This window comes from Trachurus japonicus, chromosome 5, assembly GCF_045865225.1.
Source record: "Trachurus japonicus isolate A0001 chromosome 5, Traja_1.0".
Classification (NCBI taxonomy): Eukaryota; Metazoa; Chordata; class Actinopteri; order Carangiformes; family Carangidae; genus Trachurus; species Trachurus japonicus.
The window spans coordinates 30286592-30307332 of record NC_140911.1 but is presented as its reverse complement, the minus strand read 5'-3'; the positions used below and the strand labels follow the sequence as shown (position 1 = coordinate 30307332).

Below are 20741 nucleotides of genomic sequence, written 5' to 3'. Positions count from 1 at the left end.
AAAGTCTGACAGTAAATTAATTGCCCCCCCAAATGGCAGACCTATGACATTTGATGCTATTACTCAGGCAATTATTCTAGCTGTTAAAGCCTGCTTTCTGTCTGTGATGGATTTCAGACTGTGATGTCAGAAGCACCTAACATACTTGATGCAGCTTGTATCTGTAACACTTTGTAATTTCATTCTAAAGTGATGTCAATGATGTTGATCAGTGCCTAACAGTCACACTGTGTATTTTGTCATGCAAAAATGCCTTCTTATTTGTATGACTGACTTATGTCTTTGTACAATAAAAACTATGCATGATAATAACACCAGAAATTCACCACATCGTCTCACTCTTGTTTATTTATAAATTTTTATTCAAAATAGTACTGACAGTGCATAAAAGAAGACAATTTCAGAAAAGCAAAGTAAAAGTTTTTGGTCCTTTAAAAAAAGTGATTCAACAATAACAATAACACACACAGACACTAATGAATAAAGTATATATAGTATAGAATACATGTAAATTGGTTTAAACAATACATTACTAAATGTTGCATAGAACTTTAAAAAAAAAACCAAGCATGTAAGGTCCACTTCATTGGATGAGGTTTAAAATGCTGTAAAACAGTTTATTTGCTCCATAATGGAGCTGTTTGGTAATACCTTGATCAGCATCGGAGCCAAGATGGCTCCTGTTGCATTTAAAACTTTCGTTTGGATTATGCTGTGGTGATAGTTAGATTTTCTTCTTTTCAGTACACATATACACTGGGCTTATTCTGACAAATTTCAACTTTCAAACAACACTATATTTGGTTGACATTTTTAACTCCAGGAAACATTCACAGTGGTTGTGACTAAGACACAGTGTATTGCTCCCGATATGTTTGTCTCTAAGTGAAGGCAATGATTTATTTGCATCGGTAACCTGAGTATGATAAGAGGTAACAAAGGGGAGAGTTGCACCACATCAAATGAAAACTGACCACACATTTGTCCAAAGTCATAGTTTGTAAAGAGAGGAACGCCTTTAACACACACACACACAGACATCAGACAATGTAACTTGATCAGCGGGGTACACTGGGTCAAGCTTGTGAGATCGACTTACAGAACAGCAAAGGCCACTTGCATGCGATTCAATCTGGTGAATAAATATCCTGACAGTTTTGTATATATATATATAAACACGGAGGTCCATCTTCACTCAGCTGACGGGCAGTCTTGCTGAGCCAAGGTCAGTTTGAAAGGTGGTTAAGACTTTGGGATAGGCTGCTGGACGCCGAAGGCAGTGATGAAGACGTTGATGACCACTATTACAAACACACAGGCCGTGGCTGTGTTTTCCATGATGTTCAGCTTGTAGTGCGTGCTTTCGTCATTCAGGTTCCACTTAACTGGTGACACACAGAGATGACAAAACGTTACAGAGCTTTTTGCTTGGACAGCACAAACAGCTTCCTCCCGCCTTTCAGCCAGAAGGGGGCAGCACAGAGATTCCTGTCAGATCTGCAGTGAAGTAATCATGGGTGAAGAAATTAACAGACTCTGACAGCACTAGCCTCAGGGGAATAATTAGCTTCTTCCTCCGTTAGACACATTTCACACTTCACTGGCCTGAGAGATTCACCTGTGTGAGACTTTGCATTCAGAATGAATGTCTGTATTTCTACACACCCTCTTGGAACTGGTAAATCTCCTCTGACATTATGTCGTTTCTAAGAGTGAAGAGAGCTGTTTTCGATTGGAAACAGCTGTAAGCAGAATTAACTTGGCAGGCGCTTCTTCCTGTTGTGGCCCTCTAAAGTCGCATCCTTGTGGCTGCTTATCATGGCAATGAAGAGTCAAACTGTACAAATTACACTACTCACAAAAAGTTAGGGATGTTGGGCTTTAGGATTAAATTTCAGAATGCACCTAAAATGCACTATAACCTTTACATGTGAACTTAAAGGTGTACAGAAATGGCAGTTTTTCCTGTTTGTCGCACCAAGTTGTCACGAGCTGCAACACGAGTTTACCCGAGTAAGGAAAACAAATTTGATTGGTCGTTATCAAGCGGGCGGGATATTCAAAGCTTTGGGCAAGGCCGAGCTCAGTGTGTGTGTGCGTGTCTCAGACGTTTGAATGACGGACGACGGATCCAATATCAGTGGCTGATGAATCGTGCGCAGGCTGATGTATAATCCGTGCGCCTGCATTAACCAATGTGAAAGAAAAATACCACACTTTCATCCCGGATTTACTCAAAAATAGAATTTTGCACAAAGTTTGGCCTACATCGTCTGAAAGATGAGTTATTACACTAATTTTATGACCCAGAGTGGGCTCAAATTCAATTTTCTTTTCTTTACACCTTTAAGGGGAATTGCTATTTTTTACAATCTGGACCTTTTTTCTAGCATATGATAATTTACTCATCCAGATAACTTTGGTGTCATTACAAGTCGTTCTGACAAAATTAGATCCAGCTGATGCCGCGTATATCCGTATAATGGAGTCTACAGGGCAGCGCAATGCAGCCACTAAATAACACATTATCTGCCGTGAAACTCGTTCATTTCACCAATATTTTGTTATGATATGTTAGTGCTATTCCCCTCCGAGCCAGTGGTGGCATGTTATTTCATCCGGGGTCTGTAGGTTGACCTACTAACCTCTAACCTGGATGATGTCATCTCTGAGCGCCGCACACCGCAGCTTGTTGCTACCGCTAATGCTACGGTCCATTTCTGCATGTTTCTGTCTTGTCAGAACAAAATGAGCAGCTGAACAAAGTTCAGCTTCCACAGGCTTCCTCTCTGCAACCTGGACTCACTAAAGCTCTTGCTAGTTGCGCTAAAAATGGACCTGAATGCCAAAGCGGAATGATTATTATCAGAATGAGCCGGGCAGCGCTCGGAGATGACCTAATCCAGGTCAGAGGTTAGTGGGTCAACCTACAGACCCTGGATGTTGATAACAGCTAACCGGACTCAGAGGGGAATAGCACTAGCGTTTATGTTAGAAATAAGGCCCAGATTGTAAAAAAACGGCAATTCCCCTTTAACCTTCTCTAAACTTTTGAATGCACATGTCCAATTGTTCAGTGTTTCAGTACTCATTGAATAACATGCTGTTCTCTAACAAGGTGATTAACCACAAACATCACCAGCACCGTCTGATTTAGTGGTCAAGTGGTCACTCAATTTGTATACAGTCCTCTTCTCTCTCCCTCTCCACCATGTTCACATTTTGACATCATGAGACCAAGCAAACACTTTGATCAAATTGATCAAGTTATTTAGACATTGAGATTTTTGTTGTGCTATAGCCACCACTGTTGTTAGCTTTTGTTTGAGATAAAGAAATGACCATTACATCCTTCTACTTTTATAGGGATATTCTTGTCAAATATCCCTAACTTTTTGTTAGTAGTGTATATTCACTCTGTCAGACTGTAAAGTGAGAGATGTGTGATTTGGCCTAAATAAACAACACTTTCTATAAATCCTGTGAACTCTATGTAGCTTTTCATGCCTGATTGAATACAAGCAGTTTTGGCCATGTTACTTTTGAAAAGTAATTAGTTATTCCTCTGCTCAGGCAGGCTCCACGACAGCCTGTCTGTGCAGAGGAATATAGTCTGTAGGTAAAAATCTGCGCTTTTATCACTTCCTATTCTCTCGTCTAAAAGTCAGTACGTGTTTTGAAGGGGATTTTATACCACAGGTCTATGGTCTGTGGTTAACAAAAAGTTACAGGTGTTGTTCCATGACCTAAAACATGTCAGTAAATACCCTACTTGTGAAGCTTTTACGCTCAATACGACTACAAACCCTGTGGGGGACATTGAACATCATCGCCCCCGAACAGGCCAGAGAGTCTTATTTTATATTATTTATGGGCCTTTACCAAGTAAAAACAGTCTTATTTCCCCATTAGATAATGTTTTTAAAATAAAGCAGCCGAAACCACTGGAAAGCTGGTGGTGACGTCAAAAGTCATGCAACCGTGTAGTAGTCCGTTAAAGCCTAACGTTAGCTTTTTACATCTGCCGATCACATTTCAGCTTCAAATACGGTATAAAAGGTTGTTAGTATAATAAACATGTGTTAGCCACAGAGCGGATTTTCTGACATCAGCCAAAACGCAATGCAGAAATCTCTTTCACTTTCTCTTCTTGGAACTAGCCCAGCACAATGCTAAACTTCTGGTTTTGACATCAGCCCTGGAACACTCTGTACTGAGTGAGTTGGTTAGTTCCAGATAAACTGTTTTTTTCCGACTAGTTGTTGGACTGAAACGAAATGTTTACGGTATATAATATACACTTTAACTATATTATTTTCTGACGGGACTTCTTAAGGGGAGTAACGGCACATTTTATTGTCATTAACAGTAAAACAGCATTATAACAAGAGAAACAGAAACTTTTTTGATTACTCGTTACTGAACAAAGTAGCACTGTTAGTAACGCCATTATTCCCATCATGATGTCCAGACATACCTATGAAGATGAGCATGATTCCCACCAGAATCTGCAGGATGAGAGAGATGCTGATTAAAGTGATGAGGGGCGTGTAGAAGGTGAAGTTTGGTCCCTGCTGCAGCACGGCCTTCAGCTGGGAGGCGTTGGCCATCAGCAGAGCCACGTCCAGCATGCTTTCTGCTGCGCTCTTCTTATTGGCGTAGTGGTTCATGTTCATGGGGCCCTGCGGCCTCCTAAACCGGCCCCGCAGTGGTACCTGAATGCAAACACAGACAAACACAAGTGGTCTAACACCTGACTGTGTGGCATAGTCATCTATTTTCAGTGAGGATTTGAGATTTGTCTCCACTCTGTTTTTATTATAGCAGAAGTTATTAACATTAAGCTGCCTTTCAGGACTGGTGCTATCATCGGATATGGTATGGCTGTTTGGTTTGGATCTCTGACTGTTCAGAATAAGGTCAGATTATTGAACATTACAAAAAATGCTTTTAAAGTGATGGGAACAGATGAAAATCAGCCACTGCAGTCCCTTTATGAAAGCAGTGTTGTCAAATTGGCACGGACAATTCTAGACGACTCCTCTCAAGTTTTATTTTCTGCATTTTCTTGCGCTGCCCCACCCCTTCTGCAAATTCTAATCCTAGTTACATCACTGGAAGACATCTGAGGGAACAGCTCATAAAACCACATGGATTTCAACCTAGGGGGCCTGTAAATTACAGATTTTTTAGTCAGTTCTCACATTTTGGGGACCAGAAAATAAGGCAAACACCCAAATATATGTTAAAGAGCCTTCAAAAGGTGATATTTCCATAATATGTCCCCTTTAAAAAAAGGTGACGCAAAACTGTAAAATAATGTACAAAAAAAAGAGAGGGGCAAAAAGAGGCATGCCTGGGCCACCACCAAAGGTGTTATGGACTGGTGAATGAAAATTTGAAATCTTCGGTTCATCATACAGGATTTTTGTACGCTGTCGAGCGGGCAAAAGGATGGTTCCTAGAAACTATTCAGGATTTCTCCCGTGGCTATGCTACATTTTTACCCTAATCAAAAAGCTCCGAAGTAACTGTGATAGTTAACTACATGACTTGTCACAAGTGAGAATGGAGGCTCTCTGCCTTCCACCTGGTGTCTCATGGCTGAAAACCAACCTTGGAACGTCACCACAACACAAACGCACTCTGACTGTAACCCATAATCTTTTGTTTATGACAGTTTAGACTACACAAACACACACGTCGTAACCTTGTATTTGTTATATAACGTTACCTACTGCTCCATGTATTGGTTTTTCGCCGGCTTCGCTGTAAACAAATGCACATGGCCAGGCGGAGGGTTAGCAACCAGACTTGCATAATTCCTCTTTAACTGTCAAACATGGAGGATGGTCTGGGGCTGTGTTGCTGGATCCAGGGTCGGTGACTTATACAGAGCGAAAGGAACCAAAACAGCTACCAACCACAGCACTCTGCAGCGCCATGCAGGACCCTCTGGTTTGAGCCTAGTTAGTCAGGGGTTCATCCTACCACAAGTATGTAGAAGCTATAACTAGAAGAACAAGATGGTAAGGTTGAAAATATGGAGTGGCCAGAACAGTCTCCATTGAGTTGGTTTGGGATGAATTGGACTTTAGAGTGAAAGCAAAGCAACCTTCAGGTACCACACATTTATGGGAACTTCTGCAACAGAGTTGGTAAGAGTTTTTGATTGCCATTGTAGAAAGATGCCACGAGTGTGTTCAGCTGTTAGATCTGCCAAAGGTGGCTACTTTGATGAGTCAGAAGTTTAGAATACATTACATTTATTTATTTTTTTTAACAATATTTTATTGAAATTTCAAATGTATTTCAAACTCAACATTAAATGTACAAACATTTTCTGCCATATCCCCTCGAACAGACAAAAAAATAAAATAAAAAAGCAAATGGACAGTGACATCAGACATCAGACTAATGGAGTAAATTAATTAAATAAATAAATAAATAAATAAGAATAAAATGGGACAAAAATAAATAAATAAAATACAATTAAATTAAATTAAAGGCAGGATAGAATACATTACATTTATTATTTATTTTTATAACTTTTATAACCTTTGTTCTATGCTTTCATTTCATTCAGAGTACAATGAGCCATTAAACTGCATCCTTTTGACTGGTGATGCACCTTGCACTTCATGTCTAAGACGAGTTCTCCTGAATAGAGTACATCTTATCTTATATCAAAAACATAGTAATCAGGTATTGCTAAATAGTGTGTGATGTAAAAAGTCAGCAGTCATCATGTTACCTGAATCATCATTAGAAAACTCAATTCCTGACCATTTTTCATATTTATTTTTGGCCACTTTAATTTCATCAACACTTACATAATCACGGTACTTTTTAATGGAAGTGAAAATGATCGGTCAGCGACAAAAATGAGGACACCCTGTCACACTAGGAAGGTCACAGAGTTAGTCTTAACCCAAGGGTTAAAAATAGTGTGTCACCACTTTTGTTTTAAGTAGAGGTCATGCTTTATAAAGCTCCACCCGAATACATTGGAAAAAGTGAGTGAAGACTTGCGTAACTGCTAGAAAGTATACAGTATGAGGGCACACACCTCTGGCAATAATAACACTGATTACTGCTATTATTATTCATTAGATATAATATCATTATTACTCAATGTTATTTCTTGAGTAAATTAAATTATGGAATATGTATCTGTGGAGAGTTAAATTCAATTCAATTCAATTCAATTTTATTTATAAAGCGCATTTCATGCACAGGGCAGACTCAATGCGCTTTACAATAGTTAAACAAGTGATTAAATTGCATGTTGCAGTCAGTGTGGAACCGAGCAGCTGATCTGTCCAGGAAAGGGTTCTTCTGTCAAGGAAGTTATTTCCTTCCCTTTTGTGGCGCGGCGTGGCAGAGAAAGAACTTATTTCCTTTGTACTTTGTTTTGCAAATGAAGTCGGTGTGTTGTAAATGGTTCATTCCAGGGGTGCAGACCAGATCACGAGAATGAATCAATACAGAGCCCCCTCCTAAAGCTTATTATGTTAAGCATAATAAGTTCAGTGGTGCAACAAGGCCACCTTTGTGCCCTAGTTGGCAGCACCACACGCTGAGGTTCTGCTCCACATTCCGCCCCTCTCTCTTCACGTCTGAAAACTAAACCTGCGGTGCCACAGAGGAAGAGTACGGTCTCGTGGTCCACTAGAGTGAAAGAGATCACTGCAGCCATCACTCTCACTTCTTCAATTGTTAGTTTTATTTCCAGTATTTGTCACTACCTTCTTCCCATTTAAGATATGGTTCTTCCCAGGAATGAACTGAAATAGTGAAACTGTCAACACTGCCTACTCACTGAATACTGCCTGTTGTATTTTGTATATTATCAGTATTGACTTCTTAAACAGGTGAAGATTGATATCATGTAGAGGATATTATTTTTTATTATGAGCATTATTATTTATTATTAACAGTGAAGCTTATGCAAGCAAAGCCTAAAACTACCTGTGTTATTACTGGTAATAATGTAAAAAAACAAAAAAAAACATACATTCATTAATTGATTACATTTTTGTTTGTCAATTGAATGAGAAAAAACAACTACAATGTCCCATATCTTCAAACTGCCATCAAATATATATTGTATTTAATTTAGACTCACATAGAAGAGTGCAAAAGCAGTAAATTGTCACATTAGTTAAAAAACAGATGGGCCAATGGGTTGGCTAAGAAGGCAGTAGAGCCAGTGAACCAAAGGCTTTTTAACTTGCAAAACACAGTGTGAACTAAAAGAGTTTTCTTGGGAGTTTTTCCTCAGTTGGTGTGAGGGTCTATTAAGTGCAGAGGATGTAAAGCCCTTTGAGACTAATTGTTGTTATATGGGCTACAAATAAAATTGCCTTACCTAAACTGAGCACAAGTCTAACCACTCTCGTTTTGATCTTATGTTGTCACATTAGTGTTTTGTGACTGGCTAAAAATAGTGTAATAAAAATGTGTCCATCACTAAAATAAGTTGCATTCTTTGTCAGTTGCTGCACTGTACAACTGACCCTGAGCATCTCCCACTGAAACTTCCAAAAACAACAAAGAAACTGAACTGTAGTGTAATTACAGTGCACTGCTTTGTCAATGGGAGTCACAGATGGAGACAGTTTTACTTTCACACTGTTGAACTTTTCTAAAACAGATGGAACTTCTCATTAAGAATCTTTATCATTGAGACAATTTTCCAGTGAAGATTTGGACATAAATCTGCCTGAAAGGCTAGCCTATTCATAGCCTATTCTTTTTCATTAGCTTTTTCTGCTTGTTTTTTTGTTTTGTTTTTTTCTCGTATCTTTCTGTGCCTGCTACTGAAACACAGTCATTTTCCACCCTGGGTTCAGACTATGTCTTATCTTATCTTATCTTATCTTATCTTATCTTATCTTATCTTATCTTATCTTATATTATCACTTATAGACACGTTCTGATCCAAGGGCACTGACTCAGACTTTCATGATGAAAGACAAAGATGGCAGTGTCAGAGAGAGAGGACATGTTAGAGAGGATATAGCCTATATTAGACAGGATGGGCCGGGCCTGGTCTGGCAGAGTGCTGCCCCATAACTTCAGACTTTCAGTTTGTGGTCTGGTGCCCCGACAGACTGATCTGGGGTCTGATCCAGCTGGATTCCTCCACAGCGCAGTGATCACACGGTGTACTGCTCTCAGGCGGTGTATCGCCTGTCATTACATGTAAACTGAACCCCCGCACGCAACAGCGACCAGAGGAAGGAACAGAGGCAAAGTCCAACATAAACACACCAGACTCTAGGCTACATGCGTGCCATGTCCGGAGCGGGTCTAACTACTAACACCGGGGCTAATCCTAGAAGCTAGCCTCTTACAATAATTAGCCCAATAAAGGCTCGCGCGCTTGCGGTTGCCAACATCAAACAACATGAAGATGAAGTGATGTCGGCAGGGAGGAGAGACGGAGAGAGAACACGGTGGCCGAATATCTCATATGAATATCAGTTTCACTTTGACCGGGGATGTCCCTGTCTCTGTGGGGACTCAGACAGTCCGATAAGAGGCTTCATATTACTTCTATTCAGTTCTTTGTACCGGGGAGCAGCGCCGCCCTTACCTCCATTTCTCCGTTCCGGTCAGCATCACCGTTCATTTCCATCTCTTCTGTAGCCATCTTATCATTAAACCGCCTCGTTCGTTCCCACACGGAGAGCCCACTTCACTTCGCTTCACAGTCACACAGTGGCAGAGTGGTAGGTCCAGCCGGCGGGTACCAGGCAGCTCATTGTTTATACGAACTGCTGCTGTGACGACAAGAGGGGAGAAGAGCCCGAGATTACCGCCCCTCTGTGTAACAGGAGGGGGCTGTTCCTCTGACTGACTGACTGCAGGGGGAAGTGCGACCAGGTCACGGTCACTCATGACTTTAACTTTCTATTCATAATTATTACACCGTCGTTGAGCTGAAGGGCTGGTGGTTGACAGATGACCCTCTCTCCTTAGTAAAATAGTAGATGGAGTTGTTCGTTGACGGACTGCGCTCAGGGAACACGACTCTTTACTGCCATCGCGTGTCCAGACGTGGTAACACCTATGGGTAACACAGGCTCAGCGGTCTCACCTCTCCAGTCAGCAGCCTCCACTCCACTAAACATCAAGTTTGTCAGAATTACATGAAACAATTTCAGGGTTCCTACACAAGTATGGAAAACTGTGGAATTTGATTTTATATATTTCCAGGTCTGGAAAAGAATGGAAAATGGAAACTATTGGAAATATATTTACCTTAATACTCATATGGGTTTGGTCTTAGCCTATCTGAAGTTATTTGTGTTCATTATTTTGTATTAGCTACAATCTCCTGGAAATTATTTGGTGACATAATGGCATACAAATTCATAATGGCATACAAATTCAGAATAATGAAAACAAACGATTATGCATTATTATTATTATTTTATTTTATTTTTTTACATGATTGCGCATCTAGTTACTCAAATGTCACAAATTATTGGAATTTTTTTTTAACCGAGAAGACATGAAAAGGTATGGAATTTTGAAATTTCAAATGGAACCCTGCAATTTTACATAAGGTGAAACATCAAAATATATATAATATATAATTGTGATTAGGAGATCACAGAGTTGGTGCATAAGCCAAGAGTCATTTGAGACCCCTGGCCTGGGCCCCTGTCCACATGGCCTGCCAATCTTAAGCAAGAGTATAATGTGAGGGTTTAAAGGGATAGTTCAACAGTCAACAGAGACTGCGTGCCGAAAAACTGCCCCCAACAGGAATGCACATCAGCAGTTTTGCATGAATTTACCTCGAAAACAACTCTGTCTAGTAACGTTCCGTTCAGGTAAGTCAGGTAATATGGGACATATAAGGTCTGAGGCCTTTGGCAATTAAAATATTACCAGCCAATCACAAAAAACGATTTTGAATTGTTGCCCTAACACCTCTTGACAGAAAACTATTAATTTGATCAGTTGTTGGTAACCAGAAAGTTGTTGATGAAACTTTGAAGGAGACTCAGGAGGGAAGTTCAAGCGAAAAGTGCAGTGGCATGCGGAATTTCATTTTTGCATAATAAGGGTTCTAGACAAAAAACAAACTATTTAAGAATCTGCAAAATTGTATTTTTATGAAGTGTTTAATGAAGTCTTATAATTTTGATAAAAATATAGCATTTTTAGCAAAAAAAATCAGCTATATTGGGACACTTTATAGCCTAGTAGTTGCAATAACCTACACATTTTTGCCTCACACTCTCTACACTAATATAGGCTAGCCAAGGCTAACAATGCGTATAGGGTATTTGCAGCAGGTCAGAAACCTATAGGCTGAGGTTCATTGCCAGGAATGTGCCAAAATCAACTTTTGAGAGGACTGATCATTAATTGTTTGCACTGTATTATCAATGATTATTATCTTCTATGTTTAAAAACTAAAATCAGCACATACATGTTCAAATAGCCTAAAGAAAATAAAATTTGGTTGAAAGTGAATGTCCCAACAGCTGTCCCATATTACCTTAAACTTTCAGAAGGGGGAGAGAGGGGGTGTCAGTGAGTTTATAGGTCTGTAGTTTCTAAACAATCACACTTTACAACATAATTTCACCACAGAAATATTGAAGAGATCTGTGATAAATGATACAAACATGCACCTTTTTGATGGTGGTTTGGTCATTCTACCAAAAAAGTGTCCCATATTACCTGACTTCACCCTATTATTTCATATCGTGGTGAATGTGCAGGTCACAACTTGTCCATGAGAGCATTTTGCAGTTGTTGGATTGTGTATTTGATGAGTTTGATGAGGGAAACCAAGAAATCCCATTAGCCTCTATAGCTCTGAGCAGCTCGCGGCTCTGCTACGCCGTTCTAAAAATAGCTTGCACCGACAATAAGGTAACAAACCTCCTAACTATAGCGATTATGGCAATGGGACAATTTTCTGAAATGTTGAACTATTCCTTCAAGAAGAGCAACGTAAACAGGCTCGATCAATGAACTGATTTCATATAGAATTGTGTTTATTGATCTTAAGGTTAAAGTTTCACAGCACATATTGCTTTGTAAGCTATTATAATCATAATCGAGACATAAGCAAGAAATCTTGTCTGAGTCATAATGACACAATACATTTCCTACTAAAATGATCAGAGTTTGTTTTCCACCACAAGCACATCCTTTAATTCATGTTTCCAGCAAAGTTGTCAAAGCAGCTGCTGCACGCCCTTTAATGAGACACATGTGTGACTACAGACTGTGAGCCAGTGAATAGAATCAGACAGCACCGTGATTGTCACATCCATGGTGCCTCATTGTAAACAGACCTGACACCACCCACAAACTGGTTCCTATTATTTCCACCGTTTCCTTGGTGATCTGAGCAGGTTTTGTTGCAGCAAGCTGCCCTGATAAAATCTGAGACAATTCCTTCAGGTTGATTTATTGGTAAGAAAAGAAAAGGATACTTTTAAAGGGCTAATCTAACAGTTGGTGTCCTTAGTATCCTTCCTTATTATTACCCTGAGCTCTAATTTCATGATTCTGGGGTAAACAAAAAGTAAAAGAAAGGGTAAATGAGCTTGTTTGATTCAGAACAGTGAAGAAAATGACACAGCAGAAATCTAAAAACAGCAACTTAATTAATTTCATAACTGATGGGCGAGACCAGGGATGTTGTAACATGGGTCAGTTGTAACACTTCCAATTCAGGAACAAGTTAAGGATCAATTTTGAGGATGAAATCAAAGATTTTTTTTTCTTTTTAGTTCTTTTACTTTTTTACATCTACTAGGCCTATGTAGATATTTTTAATGCAAATTGTTGGTAATGTTTTAGTTGTAGCTGTAAGGTAAGAGTTCATGGCTACAAGAGTCTGGATTTAGTTGGAACAACAATGAAGAATGTTACAACTTACTACAAACCAAATTTAATTGCACAAGTTTTCTTTGAATTTCAGTTTGCCTACAGTAGGTCTTGAAAGAATGACGGCAGGATTTTCTATTTCTTTCATATGGTTATTTTATTTAACTTGCATTGTTTGGTATGATTTGATTCTGTATGATCTTGGCATTGTTTTTACTTTGATATTTACAAATTTATTTATTTATTTTTTGAAGTGTTGAAGTGAATCCCTTGTGCCCTGACATTCGCTGTTGAAATGCATCCAAGGAAAACTGAATTGTAGCATTTCACTCCTTGTGTTTAAGACTAAACCGTGCATTTTCTGCATGCAGCGATAAGAGCTACACCATTTAATAGCAGACACATGGAACTAGTTTGTATCACATTTTGAACACGTTGGCTTAAAATCACTCCAAGATAGAGACAGAAGTGTCAGAAATGTTACAACCATCCCCGGTCTCCCCTATAGCTTTTGTGTTTTATAAAAATCATGAAGTTGCACGAAAAACGAATTAACTTCCAATGAGAAGGAAACGATAATAACTCATCTGTTCGTGTGTGTGTGTGTGTGTGTGTGTGTGTGTGTTTGGGAGAGAAAAACGACTTGAGAGACTGAGAGCGGTTCAGGTGAGGATACAGGATCCATGTGGGAGAGTGTAACATTAAAATGTCCGGTGCGTCCTATCCACCGTCCCATAATTCCTCGCTGCGTCCCTTTTGGTTGGTAGGCTTTCAACACTCATCCTCCCATTGGAGACGGAGCGGCGTCACGGTGAGGGGCGGACAGTGGCGTGGACCACACAGCCCCGTGTCGGGGGGTGCCGCCTAAAAGCGTGCCGAGGCATTGGTTACGTGTTGTTGCTAGGGGCGTGGGCTGTGCCGTGAAATATTCTATACTTTCTCCAGAAACCACCTCCACCAAACAAATGTAAAAAAAAAAAAAAAAAAGAAAAGAAAAAAGAAAAAAATCCGAGCCGAGAGGACGGTGGGATCAGATCAGCTGGAGGAGGGATGCGCTGAGAGTCGCCTGCCTGCTGCTCCGACCTGTGCCGCAGTGAGCAGTAATCTGATAAGCGGCTGGCTCTGGCTGCGTCCATCCAGGAGGAAACACTATGGAGAAAGACAGAGAGTAAAAAAAAAAAGAAGGAAAAAAAACATAACGTGCGGATAGTTACAGGAACAATGCAGAGATGCTGAGGTCACACTTCTCAGAGCTGATTCAGGCTTTCACCTCAGACACCTGCTATTTATTTGCATCATGCAGCGAGGAGCGCGTACAGGGGGGATGACAGCTGCGCACTTGGCCGTCCCGTGATGTGTCTTTGGAGGGATTAATGCGTGACAGAGCCTAAACATCCCGGCCTGTCCACTGTATAGGCCGGTCATCTGTCTGCGGAACCCATCACTTTTTTGTGTGTGTGTCTGTGTGTAGGCTGCTATGCGCCGGAGAGGAGAAAGAGCTACCTTATGCAGTGTGGAGGAAAAGTGTTTTGGTGAGCTCATAGGTTAACCTGGCAATGACATCAGGCTTAACTTGAATAGCCGTGTATAGTGCTGCAGCCGCGGGGCGGGAAGGAGGAGGTTGTTTGCGGGGGGTGGGGGGGAAGTGATGCGATGCACGCATCCTCCGAGCTGGACATTTCAGTCGGGATGTTGTGTGTGCTGCTGAACAAATTCAAGACTTAAGGCCATCCTACATCCTGAGCTGGCGAACTGCGTCACTGCATGCGAGTGTTGCAGCAGCAGGTACAGGCAGCAAACTCTCCCACCACCGCCGGGGAGAGGAGCATGCTCGTGGCTCTCCCTTACGCTATGTCGCCGGTGTAGGCTGAGCCTGGACCGACTCACCGGGGATGGATTCGGCGGAGGATTCGAGCAAAGACCCGCCACTGGGATCTACATTTTCCTCTGCGCCCAATTTAGACTCGGACATTAACGCCAATGCCTGCAGGCCTATCTATCAGAACGGGACGGACCACCATGCCAACCTACAGAACGCTGCCCTCCTGCGAGGAGCCAGCGACCCCAGCGCCTACCCCCCCACGGACTACCAGGGGCTCATCCGCCAGAGGTTCATCCGCCGCAGTCTGTGGGTGTCGGACTGCGAGGAGCAGGCGGCGGAGGCGGCGGAGTGTGTCAACAACAGCAGCCCCGTGCTCAGCATCGACCTGCGGACCATCGTTGACCGGAGTCGGACCCGGGGTCTCGGCAAGGAGAGCCAGGCGGGGCTGACGGAGAGCGTCACGGAGAGCGCGAGCGTGAGCGCGAGCGCGGGCGAGGAGAAGAGGAGCAGGAGCGAAGCCGAGCGCGAGGAGGCTGAGGTCGTGCCCTCAGATGTCACAGGTAAAGCAGGAAGTGACGAGAACGAAGAGGAGCCCGGGATGAAGGCGGTGTCCACCTCACCTGGAGGCCGCTTCCTCAAGTTTGACATTGAGCTGGGGAGAGGCTCCTTCAAGACCGTCTACAAGGGTCTCGACACCGACACCTGGGTGGAAGTGGCGTGGTGTGAGCTCCAGGTGGGTCCACCTGTCCATCAGGTCCAATACGATAGAGCCGGCCCAAGGCATGAGCGAACACCTGCTTAGTGACCACTGCCCCCCCCCCTAAAAAAAAGCAATTAACTTTTTAAAATCTAGGCTATAGTGCGTAACTTCTGTCAATCCCCCCAAAACCCTGCATAGGCTATAGCCTACAATTAATTAGCCTACCCTAATTGTGGTTGTTGCACTTCACATTGTTGTTGCAGTTTATTTAAAACCAAAGATAAATAAGCAGATGACGTGTTTACAGCAAATGCATTGTCTATAAGTTTATTTTGTTACTTTTAGTCAGCCTAGTTCACATTCAGTAGCTATCCCACTTCATTTTGAATATTAGCCTAAGTGTAAATAAACCCCAGGCTGCACGTTTTAGCTTAAAAAACAAAACAGATGGGTAAAAACATGCCAGGCTCGGATGATGATTCGCAATGACAGATTAGAAAAATGAAATAAGTTTGTAGTAGGTGTGTAAATGATCAATAATCAGTATTATTGGCAGTAATAGGGGGCCCCAAAATAACATTTTCCTTAGGGCCCTGTGGAGGCTTGGGACGGCCCTGCTTATCCTAAGTGTTGAGGCTTCACCCTTGAGTGCAGCCAGGGGCACTGATGACCAACAGTTTGAACATCTGGATATGTGGGTCCACATCAAACACAAGACTAAGACTAGCTCAATTCAGTTCTATTATAAATTATTATAGTGTGGAAATAACAAAGATCCAATCTGATCAGATCATTATCTAACAAACTCCCAGGCCGGGGTCTCTGCATCACTGTCAGGGGAATCTGTGCATTATTGCCTTTTGTCCCCTCACTGCTTCAGCTACGTGTCATTCAGAGTGATAGCATATGAGGGACACCTCAGTGAAGCAGCGAGCTGCTGGGCCTGCATGAATCGCTTTTATGTTCTTCCTTACCGATGATAAAATGATTATCATAGGAATAGTTCAGGTTTGTGTTTTTATTACTTCATTTTGCAGCCATGCTGAGCTGCACAGCACCCAGGTGAGACGTTGTTTTACCCCATTCTGTTCTCCATCATTTTTTAGTTCATGAGCCATCACAGACGTATTTGCTCTCCCTGGTGAACCGAGGAGAACTGTATTGTTCAGAGTATTGTTACAGTGCAAGATTGGAGAGGGAGTTGCTGTCACGTAGCTTTGGAGTTCAGGTTTCAGTTGCCTTCATGTTGTCACCATGTCATCCAGGTTTACGGAGAAATACTGAGACGCGATGAGGTGTCCAGAGGTAGACAGCTCAGTTTACAAGGACCTTATGAAGTCTGTATTCTCCTTCTTTGACCAGAGATGTATTCAATGTCCTCTGTCCTCGGCCCTTATGCACTAAGTCAGCACATGAATATGATTACAAAGTATTCTTGCAGGGTCTAATATACAGCAAACACGTAGCTTGGTTGCAGTGACAGCTTGCTGTATTACTAATCTGTGTATGTGGTAATCTAATGATCAGTTTAGAAACTATCCATGTGATAGACAGATTAGCCTGGAGGCGGACCTGGAGACAGTGGTTGCCCTTTCACGGCTCAAAATGTGCTGAGCTTTTGCAGCCAGTCCAGAGTAAATTACAACTGGGAGATTATATTAAAAAAACAACAAAGAAAAAACTGTAAATGAAGTATTATACTTGTGTGGGAGCTACTATCTTCATTCAGTATTCTCAGCAGAAGCTTAGTCACCAGTTTTTTAAACACAGTACAGATTTCAGATTTCAACAAAGCGCATTTTTTCGTCTTATGCATTTCTAGAAACAATGTTCATTGTGCTGCTTTAAGCAAAAAAAACAAAACAAAACTCAGTCCAGATCTGTTTTCTAGCACTGTGTAGCACATCTTTAGCAACCTCTAAGCAGTTTGTGGCCTTGTTTTAGTCAATGCACAAAAATGTCAATCAAGATGGCTCAGGCTGAGTCAGCGCCCCAACATCAGTTTAAGAGTCGTAGATTTGTATGAAATTACCATAATACGAATAATGTTTGTGAGTCAGCATCGGGCTGATTGTGCACAGTGTAATATAGTTGTGGTGACTGTATCGTCCACTGGATGTCTCCCACACCGCGGCTGAACGGGGTAATGTAAACGTATAGGTGCTGCTGACATCCCAGGTTTAAGCCTTGTCTCTCTACTCTGGTAGCTTGTGTTGAATTGAGCTCAGCTCACAGTGTTGTTCATGCTTGAATAATATTTAAATACAGTTATTTGATCCTTCCTCGGGGATTTAAGGGGATTTAAAGCCCAGCTGATTTTTTTCCCATTATATCCTGTCATCCCTCAACAGAGAAACCAACTTTCGGCGTGTGTGGGTTTTTTTTTTTCTACACTTCTTTAACACTTCTACACCATTAATATGAATTTAAATTATAGGAAAATCACATAACAGAAAGAGTATATACACAGTATTTGTCTGTATATTTGCGATTGTGTGGCATCCGAGCAAGTTCTTAGGGGAGATCTGGTGATGATTCAACCGTTCAGTCCCTGGAGGTGAGGCCTTGCCCTTCAGAGCTTCTGTGCTGGTGTGGCTCGCTCACAAAAAGCTGCTGTAACTCAAATGCTGTGTGTGTGTTTGAGGGTAAAACTAAGAGTGAGACAGCAGAAAACTCGATGCTTATAGGAAGATTTCTAGATCAGGTTTCAAGAGGAGCTGCCTGGTGTCCGGCGTGGAGCAGGCCAGACAGCTAGTCTTGTTACTTATTTATCTGCTTAATGATGATCAAACATCTGCTAAGCGAGTTGTTTACCCGAAACGAACAAATTATACAACATGATTTAGTAAAATACCGAAGCGATTTTACACTTAGAGATCTGTTATTATTTGTCTTGTCTGATGGCTTTAGTAATGAATACTAAACATGGATTTATACCCCTGCCTGCGGTATTACTACACAGATGTGTCTGGAGAGTGAATCCTGCTGATGCAGCTCTCTGCACCAAGACAGGGAGAGAGAGGAAGGGTGGGCTCATCTAAGGACGGCGTGTCAGATGTATAGTACTGGATACACAGCGGAGCAAGAGGTTTACATTTTCTAATTGCAGCGTTATGTGCTGGACAGTCAGGAACATAAACATCAGTGCTGCCAGTGTGTTTTTCACTCAGTTTTTACGACACAGAATGACTTCTGATACTGTGTTGGAAGTGCCACACCCTGCTTAGACCTCATCTCTGCATGGCATTTTTCATAACCTGCTAGTAAACAGTTTTACGGAATAAGGCAACATTGACAGAGAGATGGGATGAAGTGTAATACATTTGTTCTGAGTAAGAATCAGCATTATGAGGGTGTTTAAAGCAGGAGGCGTATCCTTCACGATGCTGCACACAATCCAGCATGCATTAGGTTGCATACTGCATAGGCCCCTCTGGGCTGTGAATGAAATCTAATTCCCAAGCATCTGTCAATAATCAATGACAAGAGATGTACAGGAGGTTATTTAGCCTCCAAGACATTTAAATGCACCCTCATTGTCCCCCATTAAAATGTGTCAGTGAAAGACAAGAAGAAGGTAAACCTGGAGGCCGTGTCGCATTGCTAGTGGCTAAAGCCAATGGGTTGTATCTGCCACACTGACAGCAGAGAAACAGAAATGCAGAGGATGTTTGCTGTTAGCTGTTTTACTATTTATACAACAGTCCAGGGAAGACAGGGCCAAAATATTGATCCAGCATACACAGATTGACTCAAGTTTGAACACCCAAAGATGTAAGATCTTAACTTAGAGTAAAGTTTGTTGTGATGAAAAGCGATTTATTTCCAGCTTACCATTACAAACTCTTAATGGTCTCTTTTTGTTCCATTATTTACCAGATTTGATAGACTGTTTCTACGTTGTAAAACCAGATTAAATGCGGCTTTCATTTATCAGCCCTCTGAAAATAGAGTCTGCATTCTACTAATAGGTCTGAGGGGTGTTAGTGCTGTGTGTGTGTTTTAAACACATTGAGGACAAAAAGAATAACCCCCATGTCTACCCACGCAAAATACCAAGATTGTGTTCACTCTAAACGTGAGCCACAGGCAGTTCAGACAGAGGCCCACTCTTCACTCTTCCAGAGTGTAAAATGGGGGTAAAACCGTATACCTAGCATTCAGATTCTAGATTACAGCCCCTCACCCCTCCCGTTGGCAAAGTGACGGTGGCCTCCAAGGACAAAAAAACCTTTTTTACCACGACTGGGATGACTGGGAGTATTTCAGGAGCATGGAGCTATGAGGTGAAGATCTAAACCATTTTACGATATGTCTGCTGTTTCCTCCTCCTTCTTCTTTCCTTCCATCCTCTCTAATTGGTTTATTTATGAACGCGAAACTTGCAAAACATGCTCTCTCTCAAACATGGCGGCGCAAGATGGCAACACTCTCTAAAGCGAGACCCTGGCTATATTTAATAATATATGATATAATATTTATAAGGCTACGAAATCCAAACAAATTTTATTTTATAGGGATTATACACTTGTACAAATATATTCATGGGTAGTATATTCAGATTTTGCCAATAAACTCTGCCAATTATGGGGCGGTGCGTGGCGCAGTGGTTAAAGCGGCTGCCCCATGTAGAGGCTACAGTCCTCAACGCAGGCGTCCCCGGTTCAAATCCCGCGTCGGGCAGACCTTTTCTGCATGTCATTCCCCCTCTCTCTGCCTCCCCCTTTCCTGTCTATCTCTACTATGGCTATCAAATAAAGGCATAAAAGCCAAAAAATATACTTAAAAAAAAAAAACTCTGCCAATTATTACACACTGGACCTTCAAAACTTTATATAACAACAACTCAGAAAATGATCATTTGCCCCCCTCCACCCAAACTTGTCACATTAGTCAAATTAACTTTTCCTGGAGCTTCTTCTTTCATAATTCTCCAGGACACTGGGGAAAAAATGAGTGGGCCAACTCGGGATTCATGATTTCTCATTTTAAAAATGTAATTGTCCTTCATCAATTTTCTCAGGAACGGAAACTGTCCAAAGCTGAGAGACAGAGGTTCAAAGAGGAGGCCGAGATGTTGAAGGCTCTCCAGCATCCCAACATTGTGCGATTTTATGACTTCTGGGAATCACCGGTGAAAGGGAAGAAGTGCATCGTTCTGGTGACGGAACTAATGACCTCAGGGACACTCAAAACGTAAGAACCACGAGACAAACACTGACATGTCTTTGTATGTTTCCCACTTATTTCTTTCAAACTTTATATTTGACTGTAAATCACTGTCCATAAGATGCAAATATTAATCTCTCTTACTGCTGCTTCTTACAGGAATGACCATTAGACTGTCTACGT

General features: G+C 41.6%; 2 protein-coding genes across 23 annotated transcripts in view; one reads left to right on the top strand and one right to left on the bottom strand.

Moving 5' to 3' along the window:
* Positions 1 to 880: 880 nt before the first annotated feature.
* ninj1 (ninjurin 1) lies at positions 881 to 9842 on the bottom strand. The gene is made up of 3 exons (XM_085777366.1): positions 9602 to 9842; positions 4478 to 4715; positions 881 to 1385 (listed from the first exon to the last, which is right to left on the bottom strand). Exons 1-3 carry the CDS (start codon positions 9656 to 9658, stop codon positions 1243 to 1245), a joined length of 438 nt encoding a protein of 145 aa, XP_085633492.1. The 5' UTR covers positions 9659 to 9842; the 3' UTR covers positions 881 to 1242.
* A 3918-nt stretch (positions 9843 to 13760) lies between these two features.
* The window catches only part of wnk2 (WNK lysine deficient protein kinase 2), a 35181-nt gene continuing 28200 nt past the window's right edge, over positions 13761 to 20741 (top strand). For 7 of the 22 annotated variants that reach the window (XM_085777365.1, XM_085777364.1, XM_085777363.1 and 4 more), the window contains exons 1-2: positions 14639 to 15422; positions 20413 to 20585. In XM_085777365.1, coding sequence (XP_085633491.1) covers positions 14760 to 15422; positions 20413 to 20585 — 836 coding nt within the window. In that variant the 5' untranslated portion in view covers positions 14639 to 14759. Of the gene's footprint in view, positions 15423 to 20412; positions 20586 to 20741 lie in introns of all 22 variants that reach the window. The other 15 variants (XM_085777344.1, XM_085777343.1, XM_085777342.1 and 12 more) reach the window with 9 other exon arrangements.

Bases quoted from the DNA above. Each gene is read 5' to 3' on its own strand.
- ninj1 (XM_085777366.1), bottom strand. From the start codon at position 9,658: ATGGCTACAGAAGAGATGGAAATGAACGGTGATGCTGACCGGAACGGA. The intron at 4,716-9,601 runs GTAAGGGCGGCG...GTTTGCATTCAG, and splicing joins ACCGGAACGGAGAAATGGAG to GTACCACTGCGGGGCCGGTT. The intron at 1,386-4,477 runs GTATGTCTGGAC...GTGTGTCACCAG, and splicing joins AATCATGCTCATCTTCATAG to TTAAGTGGAACCTGAATGAC.